At 39.8% G+C, this 16,725-nt stretch overlaps 2 protein-coding genes across 4 annotated transcripts; both read right to left on the reverse strand.

Annotated features, from left to right (window-relative positions):
- Nucleotides 1-753: 753 nt before the first annotated feature.
- Nucleotides 754-3,114, reverse strand: LOC103717889 (protein SKU5 SIMILAR 14-like). Its single transcript, XM_088703353.2, has 3 exons — nucleotides 2,738-3,114; nucleotides 1,253-2,365; nucleotides 754-1,177 (listed from the first exon to the last, which is right to left on the reverse strand). The coding sequence occupies exons 1-3, from the start codon at nucleotides 2,980-2,982 to the stop codon at nucleotides 880-882; spliced, it is 1,656 nt and encodes a 551-aa protein (XP_088559479.1). The 5' UTR covers nucleotides 2,983-3,114; the 3' UTR covers nucleotides 754-879.
- Nucleotides 3,115-4,676: 1,562 nt separating this feature from the next.
- Nucleotides 4,677-16,725, reverse strand: LOC103717888 (putative galacturonosyltransferase 7). 3 transcript variants are annotated; one of them, XM_008806441.4, is made up of 10 exons: nucleotides 16,108-16,725; nucleotides 15,751-15,779; nucleotides 15,598-15,657; nucleotides 15,353-15,409; nucleotides 11,596-11,716; nucleotides 11,438-11,493; nucleotides 10,823-11,118; nucleotides 6,839-7,196; nucleotides 6,208-6,753; nucleotides 4,677-5,529 (listed from the first exon to the last, which is right to left on the reverse strand). In XM_008806441.4, exons 1-10 carry the CDS (start codon nucleotides 16,247-16,249, stop codon nucleotides 5,248-5,250), a joined length of 1,947 nt encoding a protein of 648 aa, XP_008804663.3. In that variant the 5' UTR covers nucleotides 16,250-16,725; the 3' UTR covers nucleotides 4,677-5,247. The 3 variants fall into 3 exon arrangements, with proteins under 3 accessions (XP_008804663.3, XP_026664568.3, XP_038980804.2); XM_026808767.4 differs by having other exon boundaries at nucleotides 15,609-15,657; nucleotides 16,108-16,432; XM_039124876.3 differs by lacking the exons at nucleotides 15,353-15,409; nucleotides 15,598-15,657; nucleotides 15,751-15,779; nucleotides 16,108-16,725 and adding an exon at nucleotides 13,912-14,049.

Raw genomic sequence — 16,725 nt, forward strand, 5'->3', positions numbered from 1 at the left:
GGCACTTGACAATAGTTTTAGTGGGGCTCAGTTATAGTTATATACGAACTGTTCTTGTTGAAATTTCATCCTGTCAAGATAACATGGGCATTCTGGTGCACCATCCTTTGTGTCTTATATTGCTGTAAATAATGTTCCTGTCGGTCATTTTTCAGCAGTTCAAGTCCTCTCGATCGATCCCCAGTCTAAATTTTACAAAATTCGTGCAATTTAGTTGCATGAAATGTTTTCAGAGAAACCAAGCACCCGATCCTTTGGGTCCTTGGTTGCCATGTTATGTTTGATCCCAGCATCAAAGCTGTCCTAAATTTGCACACCGCATTAAATATGGTCATGATAATGCAGGTAGTAACTCTCAACGATCGATCATGGAATTCAGCTAAGGTGAACAGTTTGGGAAGTAAAATGGGAGATGTAGAACATCTGGCGATCCCGTTCATCATGCCTTCACCAACATGCAGAAGGCTGACTAAATCTACGTCCCTACCATGCTTGGCATGCAATAACGCAAATAAAACCTCAAGCGCGCGCACATATTCATACGTGCATGCATACATACATCAATTCAGAGCAAAGATATCTAAACCTTCAAGGAAACACAGATTGTAGTCACAAGTATATACTATTTTTATTTTGATGAATGTGCATATTATTCATATATGAACCATACGTTAGGAGAGAGCTTTGCTTATATAGCACACGACCAGCAAACCCAGAGAAAAAAGAACCACGAGAGGAAGAGAAGAACAAGCCCAACAGAACACCCCATAGATAGCACTCAATCTTACCCCCTTTCAACACCACCCTTCCCTCCGTCCTCTCCTCACCAAAGAACGGGGCTCGCTGGTCGGCGGCGGCACAGCTCACCGGCCGCATGCTTTAGGTGTAGGATGGCGGCAGGGGAAGCCCAACCACCGCCCCGCAGCGGAGTGCATTAAGAGGCATATTGTATTCATCCCTTAACGATCGTTCTGGCGAGGTCACACTGACGTACAGCTGCTGCCCCAAGTATTTATTCTCCCAATTCATGGATCTCAAATTCCACATTCCAGCATTGTCGAAGGTCAGCAAGATCGCCGTCCATGACTTGGGGAATACATGGACACTGTGCCGGCTCACGGTGTCCAAAAGATTGTAGCGTTTTCGGCTCTCCGGCGACCACTTACCTGGCCCCATCCTGACATCAACATTGATATGAGAAGCATCAGTAGCTGCATATAAGTTTCATAGCATCAACATTGTGTACACTTACCCGGCAGGGAAGAAGGCGTAGCCATCCAAGTGGTAGGACTGGATGCTCTTCTCCGTGTTCTCGAAGATGATCTCGATGAAAGTCCTGAACTCGACGGCGATGACATTGGGTGCAAGTGTCACCGGAGTATCAGGGGCCGGGGGAGCGTCGCCCATGAGACTGTACTTGAACACCGGGTTGCTGAGGTTGAAGTACTCGGCGAGCTTGAGCGGCGTGTCGGGGTCGACGTGGGAGACGCCGTTGATGAAGTTGCGGCGCTTGCCGTCGACGATGCTGTGGCCGTTGACGAGCCTGATGGAGCGGGTGATGTTGATCTGGCCGTAGTGGTAGGAACCCTGGGGGTTGGGGCGGGCGGCGCTGGCGGTGAGGTTCCACCGGAAAGTCCGCCACTGGTTGAAGGACCAGGCCCAGCCGGTGGGTCCCTCGGGGATGACCGGGGATGGGGGGGTGTTGGAGCCGGCGTAGCGGAGGACGGCGGTGGCGGTGAGGACCTTCTTGGTGAAGCGGGTGGAGGCGACGAGGTAGTAGTCTCCAGGGGCCTGGTCGGCGGTGACGAGCACCGACAGGCACTGGCCAACGTGGACGTCGAGGGAGGTATAGAGATTCTGGACGGTGTGGGAGCCCTCCATCTCAACGAGCTTCAACGGATGCTTCTGGATGCGGAAATTGAGAGACGTTTTGAGGCCAACGTTGCAGAAGCGGAAGCGGTAGACGTCGCCGGCCTGCATGGTGAACATGGGGGGCTCGTCGTGGCCGGCGGCGTCCTTGCCGCGGCGGCCATTGATGAGGACGCCGGCGGGGTGGCCGACGCTGCGGCCGGCGTCGAGCTGGCCGGCGAGGACCTTGTGGCTTTTGGTGAACCAGTCGCCGGCGAGGACGTTGAATTCTTCGGCCGGGGGGTCGAAGGGGACAGGGATGAGGAGGCGGCTGTGGACGCGGAGCATGCCAAAGCCGCCGGCCGCCTTCTGCATGCCGAGGGAGGGGAAGTAGAAGAAGCTGCCGATCTGGTCCTTGGGCTGGAAGTGGTAGGTGAAGTTCTGGCCCGGGAGGATGGGGCAGTTGGTCCCCGGAGCCCCGTCCATCCATGAGTTCTTCCTGTGCTGAATGCCGTTCCTGCCCAATATGGCATGGTTTGAACATAAACAAATTCTGATTAGCAGTATATCAGCTGATCCAAGGCGAATTATATTTAGTGTTCTATGGGTTCTACTTATGAAAGGAAGCATTGAGGGTTCTATAAAACTAGCAATGCTGCCTAGTAGACTCTGATTTAAGATGAAAATGGAACAACTTATGTGATGCCTATACTAGCTCTTTGATTTGTAGGGATAATTGGTAGGTGGTGGATCCTCTAAAAACCAAAGTTGCAGGGAATTCCAATAGATCAAAACAGGACACTTGAGCTTTAATTGCCGAACGACTAAAGGAAAAAAAAAAGCGTAAATTATGCATGAGAATGTTGTGTGTGAGAGGAGAGGGACGAACCATGTGAGGAGGAAGGGCTCATCGAGGTTGTTGAAGACGTTGATGACAATGTTGTTGTTGGAAGTGCAGTTGATTTCGGGGCCCGGGAACTGGTTGTTGATGAGGATGACTTGTTGGGGAGTGCCAAAAGGGGCGATGGTGCCGTATGTCACGTTCCATGTGAAGAAGAGGTATGGGTCCTCTGCCCGGACGGTCGACAGGCCCAAGAGCGAGAGGAGGATGAGCACGGCGGCGACACGCGACATTTCTTTACCCACTCTTCGCGTCTTTTGTTTCTCTGGTTAATGCTTTCTCTATGTAATCTAACTACTAAAAGCAAAAAAAAAAAAGGGAAAAAACAGTGCCTGTACAATATTATGGAATCAGCACAATGCCTGAACTCCTAGAAAGAAAAAGAGAAGAATTGATAGGATGCGGAGCTTACGGTAATGAAATTTAACCGGTGCCCATGGGAAGAGCCCGGCTGAAGTTTATTTGGGGTTCCTCTGGGTTTAGCCGGGGGGTGCTTCAACCGGGGCAGGGAGAGGCAAGCCCCATTTTATAGTAGGGATGTGTTTTGACTTCCAGCGAGGATGGACGGATTTGGATGTCAATGGCCGTTCCAAGCCCCTCTCTCTCCTTCACTCGTTCTCCATGCGTTGCGGTTTTTCCCTTGTAGGCAATGGATGGGTAACTGAGAGAGGGGAGAATTAACTGCAATGCCGGAGGGAGGAACAGCTTGGATCTCTGTTTTGTGTCTGTGAATCGTGATGCTTGAATTTTGACCGATTCTTAACCGGTTTTTAGGCACAAACGGTTCAAACGTCCGTTTAAAATTTTGCTAATCTTAGTTTCTGCTACGTTTCCCCAAGAGCCTCCACAATGGGTGCGGACCTCGTTGTCAGTGCGCCACAGGGTTTCCAGAACAAATTTTGTGCTAAAATGCTAGCCTCATCGTTTGTGGTTCTTAAATGCGATGGTCAGTGGCGTCAAGGAGCATTTGCGAGAGCCATACCATGTTCCATCTTTTCGATACAAATAAGCAGTCAACCATAAGTATTGACGATACTCTCACCATGCAGCAGAATTTAACGCATCAACTGATTGCAAGACTTCCATGTAACCATTCATGATGACATTCACTTTTCATGTAAATGTTACCAATCCTTCTTGCATGTGTGCCAGAGTTGTACGAGAATTTGTCGCACATCATCTGATTGCAACTATGGTTGCAGAGGATCACACCATAGAATATCTATGTTACCTAAATGAAAAATAAAAAGTTCCTTCATGTCACGGCATGCACCTGATCACTGAATGTAGTAGGTTGAATTCAATAAGCCTATTGTTTGGCACATGAATCACAATAGCGTAGGGCACCAGCGATGCACCTGAGAGTAACCTTGGATAGCTGTGACAGCATGAAGTGCATACTAAGACTGGAGGATGGTTCTGACAGTAAACGTGTTTTGCATGTCAAACAACGTACATATTATTCAATATACAGAGTAGTCCCTAGCAAAAACATTGTGGCCCGTGCAGCGATGACCCGTTTGAAAGCTGTGCCACGTACTTCTTCCTACATAGCCAACAAAACACACCAGGTCTTTCCATAATTACCATCCTAAAAATCCATAGAAATGCTCTATTATAATATCTACCATTCAATCAAAATATAATTCCAGATACAAATGCCAACTTGAAACCACTACTGATCTTGGTTACGCTGTAACCAACTACCTAAACATTTCCCCACATATTACAATCTTACAAGCAAATCAATGATTAATTCGATTCAAAAATAATAACACCTTGAACAGAATATAGTTTTACTACATACAACTCTAATTTTCAGGATCATCATGTAGAGCAACACGTACCATTACTTCACCGTAGGGTGGAGAGATAAGAATTCTCATCAAAATTAATAGATATGCATGGTCCCTGAACTAGCAGCACATCTTGTGAAAAACATATTCCATTACATATGCAGTACTTGACATTAAAGAATCACCAATAGAGAGATCCCAGCTATACCCTTATTGTGACAGAAAACTGATCAACAAGGGTCAAAAAATAGAGGAAAAAATCAATCTACATCCAAGGTATGATGACAGCAATCCAATTTGATGTGCCATCTCAATAATTGTCCAACTATATCACAAATGAATGATGCAATCAACTAATACCTGGACTTACCTGCAATACCGCTTTGCAAAATCAACTCTCCTAACCTGTCCGTTGTACATCTCTCCTGCTGCCATTAGGAAGCACAAAATTAACATCCAAAATTTTTTCTGCTGAAGCGCCTCTGGCTCTTATCAGACATGATCAACCCATAATGCTGCTTCACCCATTTATTGCCTTGACATCTCAACCATCTCAGTACCTGACAAGCTGCTCTTCTTGTAGAGGAATCTTCTTCAAACCTAATAATGGGGACATTCATCAACTCTGAAGCAAAAAATTTGTGTTCATCCCCTTGTCTTGAATTTGCATAGTCCGAAGTCCTACACCTCATACAAGTGCCGCTATGGATTTACATTGCACTCATCCATAAACCGCTCTTCTTTAGTGAGAAATTTCTTCCAGTAGCTCTTGTATTTAGGTATACCTAGTTCTAGCCATGGTTTCATATTGCCATTATAATGCAATGCGGCAGCATTCTTAATGGCATCTGCACTAACTCCATAATCATGACCCAGTCTTGACTGAACCCAGGTATCATCTAGTGCATAGATCAAATCTTGAAATGCAAGCAAGCTTATGGGCAGTGCTGAAGCTCTCCATGATGCTTCACTCCCGTTTTGAAACTGACATTGGCAAAGCATGACAAAACACTCAGAAAGTCTTAAAATTAATGAGGCAATTCCTCATTGCTTATCTGCCAAACTTGAATAGCATAGTTTTTCTTTTCATTTCATTCATTGAAAAAAAAAAAACATGTGACTCAAGCCTCAAAAATCTCATATACACTTCTGAAAATTCAAAACTGCATAGCAATAATAGAAACGTAATACAAAGCCATTTATAGGTATTCCAATATGGGGGCAGAAGCCACTAACCAAAACTTATATCCAAACAAGCTGATAGTTCAAGAACAGAAATTATATTTGACAAGGTACCAAACAGCCAACACAGGTCAAAGAAAGTCTACAACTACTCAATTCTGACAACCAATCAAATTGCAGCTGAATTATTAATTATCAAGTTCACGATAGTTTTGTTAATAACTATAAGTAAAAATATTCATTTTTCTATATATATGTATATATGTGTATATGTATATATATATATATGTATATGTGTGTGTGTGTATGTATGTATGTATATAAGTGTATATGTATATATGTGTGTGTGTGTCTATATATACATATATATATATATATGTATGTATATATGTGTGTGTGTGTGTGTCTATATAGATACATATATATAATCCTTGCATACTGCAAAATGACAAGACAAGACTAAAGATTAATGCCACTTACCTTTTGGAGCAGGCCTAGGTAATTTCCAGTAATGTTGCGGTCTCTCCACCTTTCCAAATCTATAATGTTCAGTCCGGACATCCAGGCACAAGAATTTCCGTTATAGTTATATCCTCTCATATACGTTTTCAACTGACCCAATCTAATTCCACAGAACTGAACAGCACCATTCACCTTGCCTTCCAAGTCAAGGTTCCATAAGGATGACAAGTCCTGTTGAACCACGACATCATCATCCAAAACAATCACCTTTTTCAGACTTTTGAATATTTCAGGTACAAGAAAGTGTGAGTGACCAAAAACGGATATATACTCAGTTCTCATCTGCATAGGAGATGACTGAGCAATGTCACGGATGGAAACACGGAATTCCTCAGAAGGTGATAGCTGTCGTGGGCCCAAATTGTAGACGTTGATCAGCTTAAGATTGTCAAAATTCAAGACACAAACAGTTGCCTCCTTGTAAGAATTTCTGGCAAACCAGTGTTTCATGGCATAAAAATTTTGCCCATCAGTGACCAAATGGAAAATCATCTGTCCACTTTTCTGTGAAATTACAAAACAAAAGTCAATCACACCAGTCAAACATGAAATTATTTTGATATCCAATCATTACAACAAAACAGTTTACCTCAGCATTCATCACAGCGGAATTGATGGTAACAGATGCTGCAAGTACGTTTCTTGAGAAGAGCACATAGTGCCGAAAGCTTGGGTTGTTGAGCTTCTGAGCATGTAATTGCTCTATATCCTGCAATGATGTTTTGAAATATTCGACTGTCAATCTCATTGACAAGCAATGGAGACTTCTGGGCATGGTCTGAACACCAAGGTGGTACAGGAAAGAACTCTGCTTCATATGGAAATGAGCTTCATCCTCGGTCAGATCAAGTATCTGTCTAAGTTTCTTGTCAACATTATTGCAGTCTACAGCACATGATTTGGCTTTTGCAATTGTGTGATCCATTTTCTGTATCTTCTTTCCAACACTGAAAGGTGAAAGTGAAGTTGATCTTCAGAACCAATTCCTCATGATCCAAAAAAAAGGAAAGAGAAACTTCAAATGATTTTAGTAGATTTCTGAAGTAAAATCCAATGAAACAAAAATGCATGCTGACCTCTGTAGCCCCAGACACATGAAGGCTAGGAAAAGAAAATTTCAAAATGTTCATTATAAGTCAATAGTAAGCATAATCAGAAGTCCTCAATCAAGGGTTTTCCCAGATCACAAACTCTTATGGTAAGTATGGTTCAAATTTTGTTCTGGTCACAGATAAAACAGGACACAACTGATCAAAGCCATAATGATTATTTTAAGTCATTCGCATGGACCAACAGTCTTGGGCAAAGAAGCACATTTAGGTGTTTCATTAAGAGCTTCACTTGAAATGCCTAGAAACCACCTCAAATAATCCAATGTTCGGTGTCAGTTTTGCTCTGACTTCTCAGGAATCTTGATCATTTTCATTACAAAGGAAATGTTTCGACCACAACTTTTTAATCTACAATTGTAATATGAAACTGTTATAAATCGTACTTGTAATGATCTCTCAGAAATGACCCAATCAAAGTAAGCCACAATGAAGAGAAAGGTTCAAACTCTAGTAGTTAACAAATATGAAGATGACAATGGCCAAAAATAGCTTCCAGAAGTTCTTTAAAACACACAGAGAGAGAGAGAGAGAGAGAGAGAGAGAGAGAGAGAGAGAGAGAGAGAGAGAACTAAATTGTAAAAAGGATACAAAAAATGTTAAGAATCAATCTAGGATCACACTTTAGATGCGGGTCTTACTTCCTCTCCCCAAAGTAGCAAATTAACCCCGTATTGCACCACTCTATATCAAACACTTGGCCAGGTTCTTGGATGATCCTCATACTCGTTTCTTTCGCACCTCTACAGTGCTCACTTCATGTTATGCTCCATCCTATTTAATCATTAAGGTAGCTTGGATGTTTTTACCAACAAGTGCCTAGACACCACATCATCCGTATAGGATTCTCCTAGGGCACATCTGTTTGAACCAAAAGGATAAAATGACACCATATGTGGTGAGGAAAATATTCCATATTTCATCAAGAGAAAAATAGAAGACAAGTGCTTTTTCTAAGTGTTCGCTTTCATAAGGATCCTCCACAAGATGATAGTAAAACGTTTGAATAATTTTTCTTTTCATATTAGTGACACAAGCTCGGACTATAATTTTTTTTTCTAACAATAAAAATTACTTAAGAAAATAAGTAAATGGAATTGATAATACAAAATCCAGCTCACTTTGCATCCCCAAAATCTAGATTCTTTATAATAATTTAGAACCAATGCATTGGATATATGCAGTCAACTTATTAGCTTTTATAGTTTTCTTTTTGTGGAAAAGCTTTCATAGTTTTCTGAATGACCATGGACCTCCAAGGGCTCAACCTCCCCCATCCTGGTATGATTCCTAAACAGACAAAAGGATCATTCAAAATTCAGAGCCTCTGAGAGAAGATGAAAACCAACACTCACTCCCAACACCAAAAGATGTTATCCAGAACTAAACCATCTGAATGAATTCAATCTTAAGTCAACAATGTAAGTAACAACTCCTCTATTGCCTTTCCATTCGACTCATTTGAGATACAAGTAGGACGTAACAATGTCCAAAGCTTTTAATTTGCATGGATGGGATTTTAAGCTAAATAGGTTGTATATGTAACTCCCAAAGATCTTGGGAAACAGAAATTTGAAGGATATGAAGAATAAATATAGTAGTATTAGATCACATAAAAGAAACCTATTTTGCACAACAAGGTGTCAATACATCAGTCTTTGCTCAGTTACGTGTAGGAAACTACAGATATGATTATACATATAACAGGCAGTAATTCCAGAACTGTTACGAAAAGATAAATTGCAGATCCACAAAGACACCTTGTCCACTAGATAATTTGATGGTCATCTATTATGATTAAATGATCCATGTTGATGGGTTCATATATAGACTTTTGAGTTGGGTCCGGTACAAGTCAAGGTTTCATACGTTGTTACCCACACTTGACCTAAACCAACCCATTGTCACCCCTAAGCTTACTCAATGTTGCTACTTGCTTGACACCCAAATCAGAAACTGATCCATACAAAATCAAAAACCAGCGAGTGTTGGGTTGGTTAAAGGTCCAAACATATCTAGACCTAACCTATAAACCTGATGGGTCTTATGAAATCTCTACCATCTAGACCTAGACCAGACCTAATTCTTGAACAGTTAGTCTGATTCAAAATTTAGACCTGAACCATGGGTGCAGGTCCAGGTTGGCGATAACTGGACCCTACCTGACCCAATAGCACCCCTAATAGGAACAATAAAACCTTTACCATCAATTTGGTGAGGCATTAGTTCAAATCATATACTTGAAATTAATTTGGATCATGCATAGGACATATTGGATATAGACCTAGACAAAGTTGAACTCAATCAATAGATGCCAAGAAGCATGAGTTTGCCTAAGGCCCCGTTTGGCAGATCTTTTGGAGGGTCATAAAGCACTTTCTAGTCCTCCAAAAGCACTTTTAAATGGAATAAGGGTGTTTGGTAAAAAAATCAAAAAGTTGTTTTAGCTTTGCCAGAAAACTAAAACAGCTTTTTGGAAGAGCTGTTTTGAGTTATAATATTTTTTTTTCTTTTTGGATCAAAATACCCATGATAAAATATAACAATTACAAAAAATAATAATATTAATATATAATGATAATAATTATAATATTTTATACCTTTATTATTGTATTATACTATAAATATTATATTATATTATATTATATCATAATACATTGATATATTATGCTATATAATATCAAATTATGTTATATTATTATGCTATAGTATATAATATTATATTTCTATATTATAATAATATTATATTACATTACAATAATATTATACTATATTACATATTTATGTATTAATATATATTATATTTTATTATGCTCTGTTGTATAATACTATGCAATATCCTTTATGGTCATTTTGTCATACCAAAAGTATTTTTTCAGTTTGTTTACCAAACACATATTAAAGTCTCATAGCACTTTAGAAATGTAGTTACCAAATAGCAAATAGCTTTTTATAAAAGCTCTACTTCAAAAAGCTCTACTTTCGAAAGCTCTATTGCCAACAGCTCTGCCAAACGGGGCCTAAGTTGTCCATGATATCCTGCTACCACCTTGTAGCCTCTACGTGTTGACACTAATCATCTAACTCGGCCCAGATGGCCTTGCCTCATTTGAACGCTGCATAATATGCAACCCTAAAGGACCTTAACATGAACTCATCTATATAATGCAACAAATCTATGATCTAAGTACCTCAAATTTCGTTTGACATCGGAGGCCACTAATTAATAACATGATTGCATAAACATAACAAATATTTAAATTTAACTATCCTAATGCATTAACATTCATTATATTTGGCACCAAACAAGTTCGTGATAATATAAATTTTGTAGTCTACAATGATTTCTCTCCATAATGTCACTTGCATCATGCATGAGCCCTTTTACTAGCAAAATGCAATGCTTTAAATCAATTGATGCATGAAGAAAGGAAGATTAGATACGTCTAGAAGACATCACTTACAATGATGGAAGGTCAGCATCTAAAATAGCTTCACTAAGCATGCGCTCATGTTCTTGAATATTCTGTTTCAATTCACGTGACAACTTCTCCTGTCCCTGAAGCTTAGCAATGCTTGGGTAATAAGCTCTAGCCACAAATAACTGATCTTTGAGTCTTTTCACTATAGAATCTTTCATCGTTTCTTTATGTTCCATGGACCAAATGCAGTAGCTTCCAAATTCAAGCTGACATGGTCTCTCCATCTCATCACCAGCTGCACTTTTGGAACGGATTTCCTTTTGATCTCCCCCATCATTCTAAGATAATTAACACAAAAAGTTATTTTGGAAAACCTACAAGTTGAACCCAAGGGGATCAAGCAAACAAAATCACTATGGTATCATACACCTCAAGATCTAAAACAAGGTCAAACGTGAAATCTAATGCACATATAAAATCTGCCTATTTTCAAGGCAAAAGAAGCGAAATGATTTTTTTAAAAAAAATTTATTTATCAAGGAATTAAGCAAGAACTGCCACTGGGTCAAAGAAGGCAGTAGGCTGAATCAGTTCCACAATTTTATATGTGCTTAATATAGTGACGAGCATTTGCTAAAACATGAGATTAAGTCTTACTCTTGCATTCAGAGATGAAGGTACTTTTGGTGCCACTACTTGTTCTTTTGGTGGACCTGCATGCATGATCAAGAGTGGGGTTTTAGTTTTAACTTTCCTAGATGCAAAAGAAGGGGGAAAATCAAGACAGTAAACATAGATGAATTTGCAAGGCTTACCTCCATGGGTAATATTCTTGGGTTTAGAGTAGGGCATAGCATCCTTTGGATGTGAAGTGGATTGCATGCCAGCATAACTGGATTCAATCAGAGGTTTCTTTGTGAAGTTTTCAGGAACATCCTGATATATAAACAATTGCAAATGTTCTCATATTCTAATTTGCCAATTTGATGTAGCTAACAAATAACTGGACACTTCCAAAAATAATATAATATTAAAGACGTTTCAGGCTATAGGTTACGTGGACTTGATCGGATAAAATTAATATAGGTGCTCATTATGGCCTAAAGATTGTGTAGAATATATAAACAATTGCAAATGTTCTCATATTCTAATTTGCCAATTTGATGTAGCTAACAAATAACTGGACACTTCCAAAAATAATATAATATTAAAGACGTTTCAGGCTATAGGTTACATGGACTTGATCGGATAAAATTAATATAGGTGCTCATTATGGCCTAAAGATTGTGTAGAATACATAACAAAAGAACAGAAGAATCAGTAAAGCTAGATATTAAATTTAAATTGCTCAAACAAGAAGAAAAGCTGATCAGTTGAGGAATGACCAACAATTGAGGGATGGCAGAAAATTTTCAGAAAGAATATTTATCAAACCAAAAGAATATATAAAAATGAAAGACAATTTTCAGAGAAAATCATGCATGCAAAATGAGATGACAATACCATCACTTAAAGCAACTTACAGTATATGATAATAGTCGAAAAGGTTGCGCTAGCTACCAAAAGCTTAGAACATCGTGCTAAAGTACATGAACCTATGACATCTAATAGGCAGATAAGGAAGCACCTTGGCACATCCATGAAATATAAAAACTGGATCTCATAACTTAATGAGCACAGTGTGAATATGGTAACTTGTTGGGACCCTTTGAAGTTTGAAAAATTAACTTGAAATCAGGCTTCCTCTTTTTCTCTTTCAAAACTAAAGAAAAGAAGACCTTTGATTTTGCTCATGGGCCTCGACACAACATGTTTTCCAGGAGCCTCAATATATGACAATTTTCTCTTGAAAGGAGATATCCAGAGAATTTGAAGCACTTATCTTCTGCCCCACAATGACAAATCATGTAAGTTTGTTAGGTGCTCATGGGATCTATCATACAAATTTGGGACACAACTATTTAGCCAACATTTTCTTGGGTAAACAAATAATAGATAAGGCAAACTTGTGGCAGCACTAAATTTTTGTTTGTAGCAACTGTTCTCTCAAGATTTTCAACTATGTTCTTGCTGTGACAATTAATGAGAAGATTAGGCTTTAATTGATGAAAAGATAATCTATAAATGTTTTTAACTGATAAAAGTATATTATTATAAGTTTGATGACAATCTAATTTTTTATGTGAAACTATGAGCATATAATATTTTTTAATTATTTTTTTAAAAGAACAAAATCAAGGAATCCACATTTTATCAAGAAATTTACCTAAAATTCAAAAAAAATCGTGATAGATTTTCAAGATTTCTGAAAATTGTAAACAAAGATGATTTATCTGCAACACCTATAGAAGAGTGTTAATTAACATAGACTTGAGTTTTGGAACCCAACAACCTATAGAGGAGATCTGAGCTCATATCTCGCAATCCAAGCTAAATTTTTCAAATCCACTATCCATGTAATATGATCCACGCAATAAACTCCTTCTCTTCTTTCTCCTTAAAAATCTGTTAAGCAGCCTCAAGAGACCTCAAAAGTTTCTATGGAACCAGGAAACCACATGCTTCCAATATTCTCAGAACCTGGCAATTCAATCTCAATCTTGACAAGATGCTTCTTGAAGACTTGCTTTATCACCAAGGAGTAAGATGTCCCTATCTTGATTTGGAGGGGGGAGAAAGAATGGCCCTAAGGACATCATTTACCTCACTATGATGTTAAAAAAAATATGGTCATAATCCAAAATGACACATTAAAATACAAAGATACAAATTAAAATACATACAGTGTGTACATACAAATCTACATCATACACATACATATATGTGTGTGTGTGTGTGTTACTTAACCCCCTCACCAAAAGTCAGATGTAACGAATTTCAGACAAAACCCGCCAAAATTGGACCATCAATTTCAGTTAAAATGGACAGCAACTATTGCAGTTTTAAATATGTAATATCTTAAAGTTTTAGCCACATGTAAAATTACTGTTATTTAACTGGCAACAGTTTCTATACAATGAGGTTTTTCAGCTGCGGATTTGTTAAGGATCTGATATCCAACTTAACATCTGATTCAACCGATTCAATCTAATCAAGGTCAGCAATCTCGGTACCGGGTAGTGTATTCGTACCTTATCGATTCGGTATGGCATGGTACGGTACACTCCTGTGCCGAAATAGCTTTCTGACCCATTTTCTCAATTTCTTTACAACCCCTCATACAAGGAATCTTATTGATCATTACATTGCTGTGGCTTCCAATTCAATTTGGAAATCCTGAAACCAAAGAGTGCAAATTCGTACTCAATCCTCAAATCAACTTCATAAGGTCTCACAGCCCTCTCGTGTTAACCCAACCCCAGAACTTATGGACCTCCCCATCAGGTTCATATGAATAACCGACACTAAATTAACTATTATTGGAGTAATAAGAGGTGACAAAATTGCCTAGGAATAAAAAATTATGAACTAACATAAGGTGCATAAGGTTATAAAAGGAACAACAAACACTGCAAGCAGGTGCCCTAATCAACCCCGCTAGGATTCGAAAATGTCTGATGGGATTCTGGGAGGAAGAACTTGCCTATAAAAGGGAAAAAAATAAGCAGGCAGTAATACATAATGATCTAGAACATATTTCATGATGAACACAAGGGGTAGAGATATGACAATGTGGGGAAATCTCTCAAAGGTGCATGTATGGGAACAAGCATTTAGAGAACATGATTAGTTTTAAAAGGAATTACTATGTAAAAAGGCCTGCCCTGAGATTTCATGAGTCACATATAATTTTTGTGGAAATGAAAGAATGAAAAAAGTTAAAATCCGTCTTCATATATTCATCGTTAAACAATTTTTTCTATCCTTATCAACAAGCACTGAAAATAAAAGGTTATATCCCTTAATTTTCAAACATAAAATTATGGGAAAAGCTCTCAGTTTAACTCTCAAACTCTTACATCCGGAGTTAGATTCAACAAGATGTAAATAATAGATGCTATACAGATCCAGGAATGCGTAGCAGCCAATATCAGGTAAAATCCTTATGCAAACAAATTCCAAGATAAGCCCACACAACCCCATCAACAAGTAATTGTTTAAATAATCCTTTGCCTGCCGCCAGAAGATTAATATGCATTAAACAGACAAAAACAAGTGCCTGTCACAAACTCTTTCCACATCTGTCACTTTCGTCAAGATTCGGGCGTATGAAAATATACAGGATTCAGGAAGAAGACCATTCTCGTAATGCATCAAAAGTGTCGAGTGAAAACACATCAATGAAAAGCTGATGCCTTAAGTAGAAAAAGGGTAGTACTGTAGAAATTCATTCAAGCAAAAAAGTTCACGATGAAGTGCTGGAGAGCTACGTTGAACAATTAACCCATAACATACGGTAAGAAGATCTTGAAAGAGGATGACTCCCAATAAATTATCAATTAAAACATGCACTCTCAACTATAGCTATTTTGACTTATTTAGGTGCAACTAGAAAGAAAAAAAATAACGCAATAGAACCCATCCTCCAGATGAATCCAAAAAATGCAAATATACAGTTAGCATAGGGCAAACCTTTGGAATTGCTGGTTTAAATTTATCAATAAGATCATGAACCCTCGACTCACCCACCTGCCAAACACCAAAAGCACAAAACAGCATAAGTTATTAAAGACATATAGACAAACTACAGCTTTTCCGGATCGAATCAATCAGTTCAACAACCGATCTACCAAAATGAAAGTGACTTGAGCAAATCCAGAAATCCACAATAATAAACTCCAAAAGAAATAAAAAGGAAAAAAAAAAAAGAAAGGGACCTCGGACTGACTCTGCTCCAGACCAGCATCCACACGGGCGTAATTCTCAAAGACAGATTCCTACGCAACGATCAGAACCAAAGCAAGCTATAAGAAACAACCAGCGAACAAAAAAATTCACTCCATCAACAACATAATAATAACTTCTCTCACCGAAGACGAGCGCTCATCACTCAAGTATCCTGCACGAAAGACAAGAAACAGCATCAGAGATCCCGACCACATAGCAGTAAAGAACAACCAAATGCAGCTAGAACTCTCCATTCCCCCTAATTCTCGAAACAAAACAAAATCAACCCCACAGATCTCTCCATCTCGAGGCCACGGAAAGCATCCGAGCCAGATCCGGAGCAGGGCGCTGGAATCGGAGTTCCAGACCACAATGCGGCCGGAAACCAGGATCTCGCTGGCCAGACCGCATCGAGAACAAAGGCAATGCCGAGGCCGGGGCGAGATCTGAGAAGATCTTAGGGTTTAGAGAGACAAGAAGAAAGGAGGGGGGGTACGAACCAGAGGGGAAGCGGTTGTGGAGGCCAAGGAGGAAGGCGAGGGGGACGAGGAGAGAGAAGAAGACGAGGGCGAGGACGGCCACGGCGTGTCCCTTCCATCGCCGCTTCGCCGGCGGCGAACTCGCGGCGATGTAACCCTTCATCTCCTGCCCTCTCGCAGAAAAGCGCACACCCTCTCTTTCTTCCCTCCCCTATTCCGCCCGTCCTTTATTTATCTGTCTATGCCTCTGGGAATCGCCGCTGCCTCTCGCCTCCCCATCGTCTCTCCACTCCAAGTCTCCAAACCATAACTGAAACGTGGAAGCCCTCCTCTATCTCTCTTTCTCTCTTTGATTGATACGTAGAATGGAATAATAGAGATAGATTCTTTGGATTTTTTTGCTTTTTTTTTCCTGCTGTCACTGAGAGGACTATGGAAATAGAAAAGGAGAAAAGAAACGAAGGGAGGGTGAGAAAAAGTTTGAGAGAGACGGAGAGGAGTTTGGAGGGTATATTGGTGCAGAGAAGAAAGTGACGGCCAGGAGGATAGGAGCGTGGTTTGTGAAATTTGATGTGAAGGGGGAAGTTTTGGGAGGTGATTGTTCACCGGGGCAGTAAGCCTAGCGGCATGGGCCATCTT

Source organism: Phoenix dactylifera, chromosome 8, assembly GCF_051530095.1.
Source record: "Phoenix dactylifera cultivar Ajwa chromosome 8, Ajwa_hap1_PhDact_Kaust_v1.1, whole genome shotgun sequence".
NCBI classification, from domain to species: Eukaryota; Viridiplantae; Streptophyta; class Magnoliopsida; order Arecales; family Arecaceae; genus Phoenix; species Phoenix dactylifera.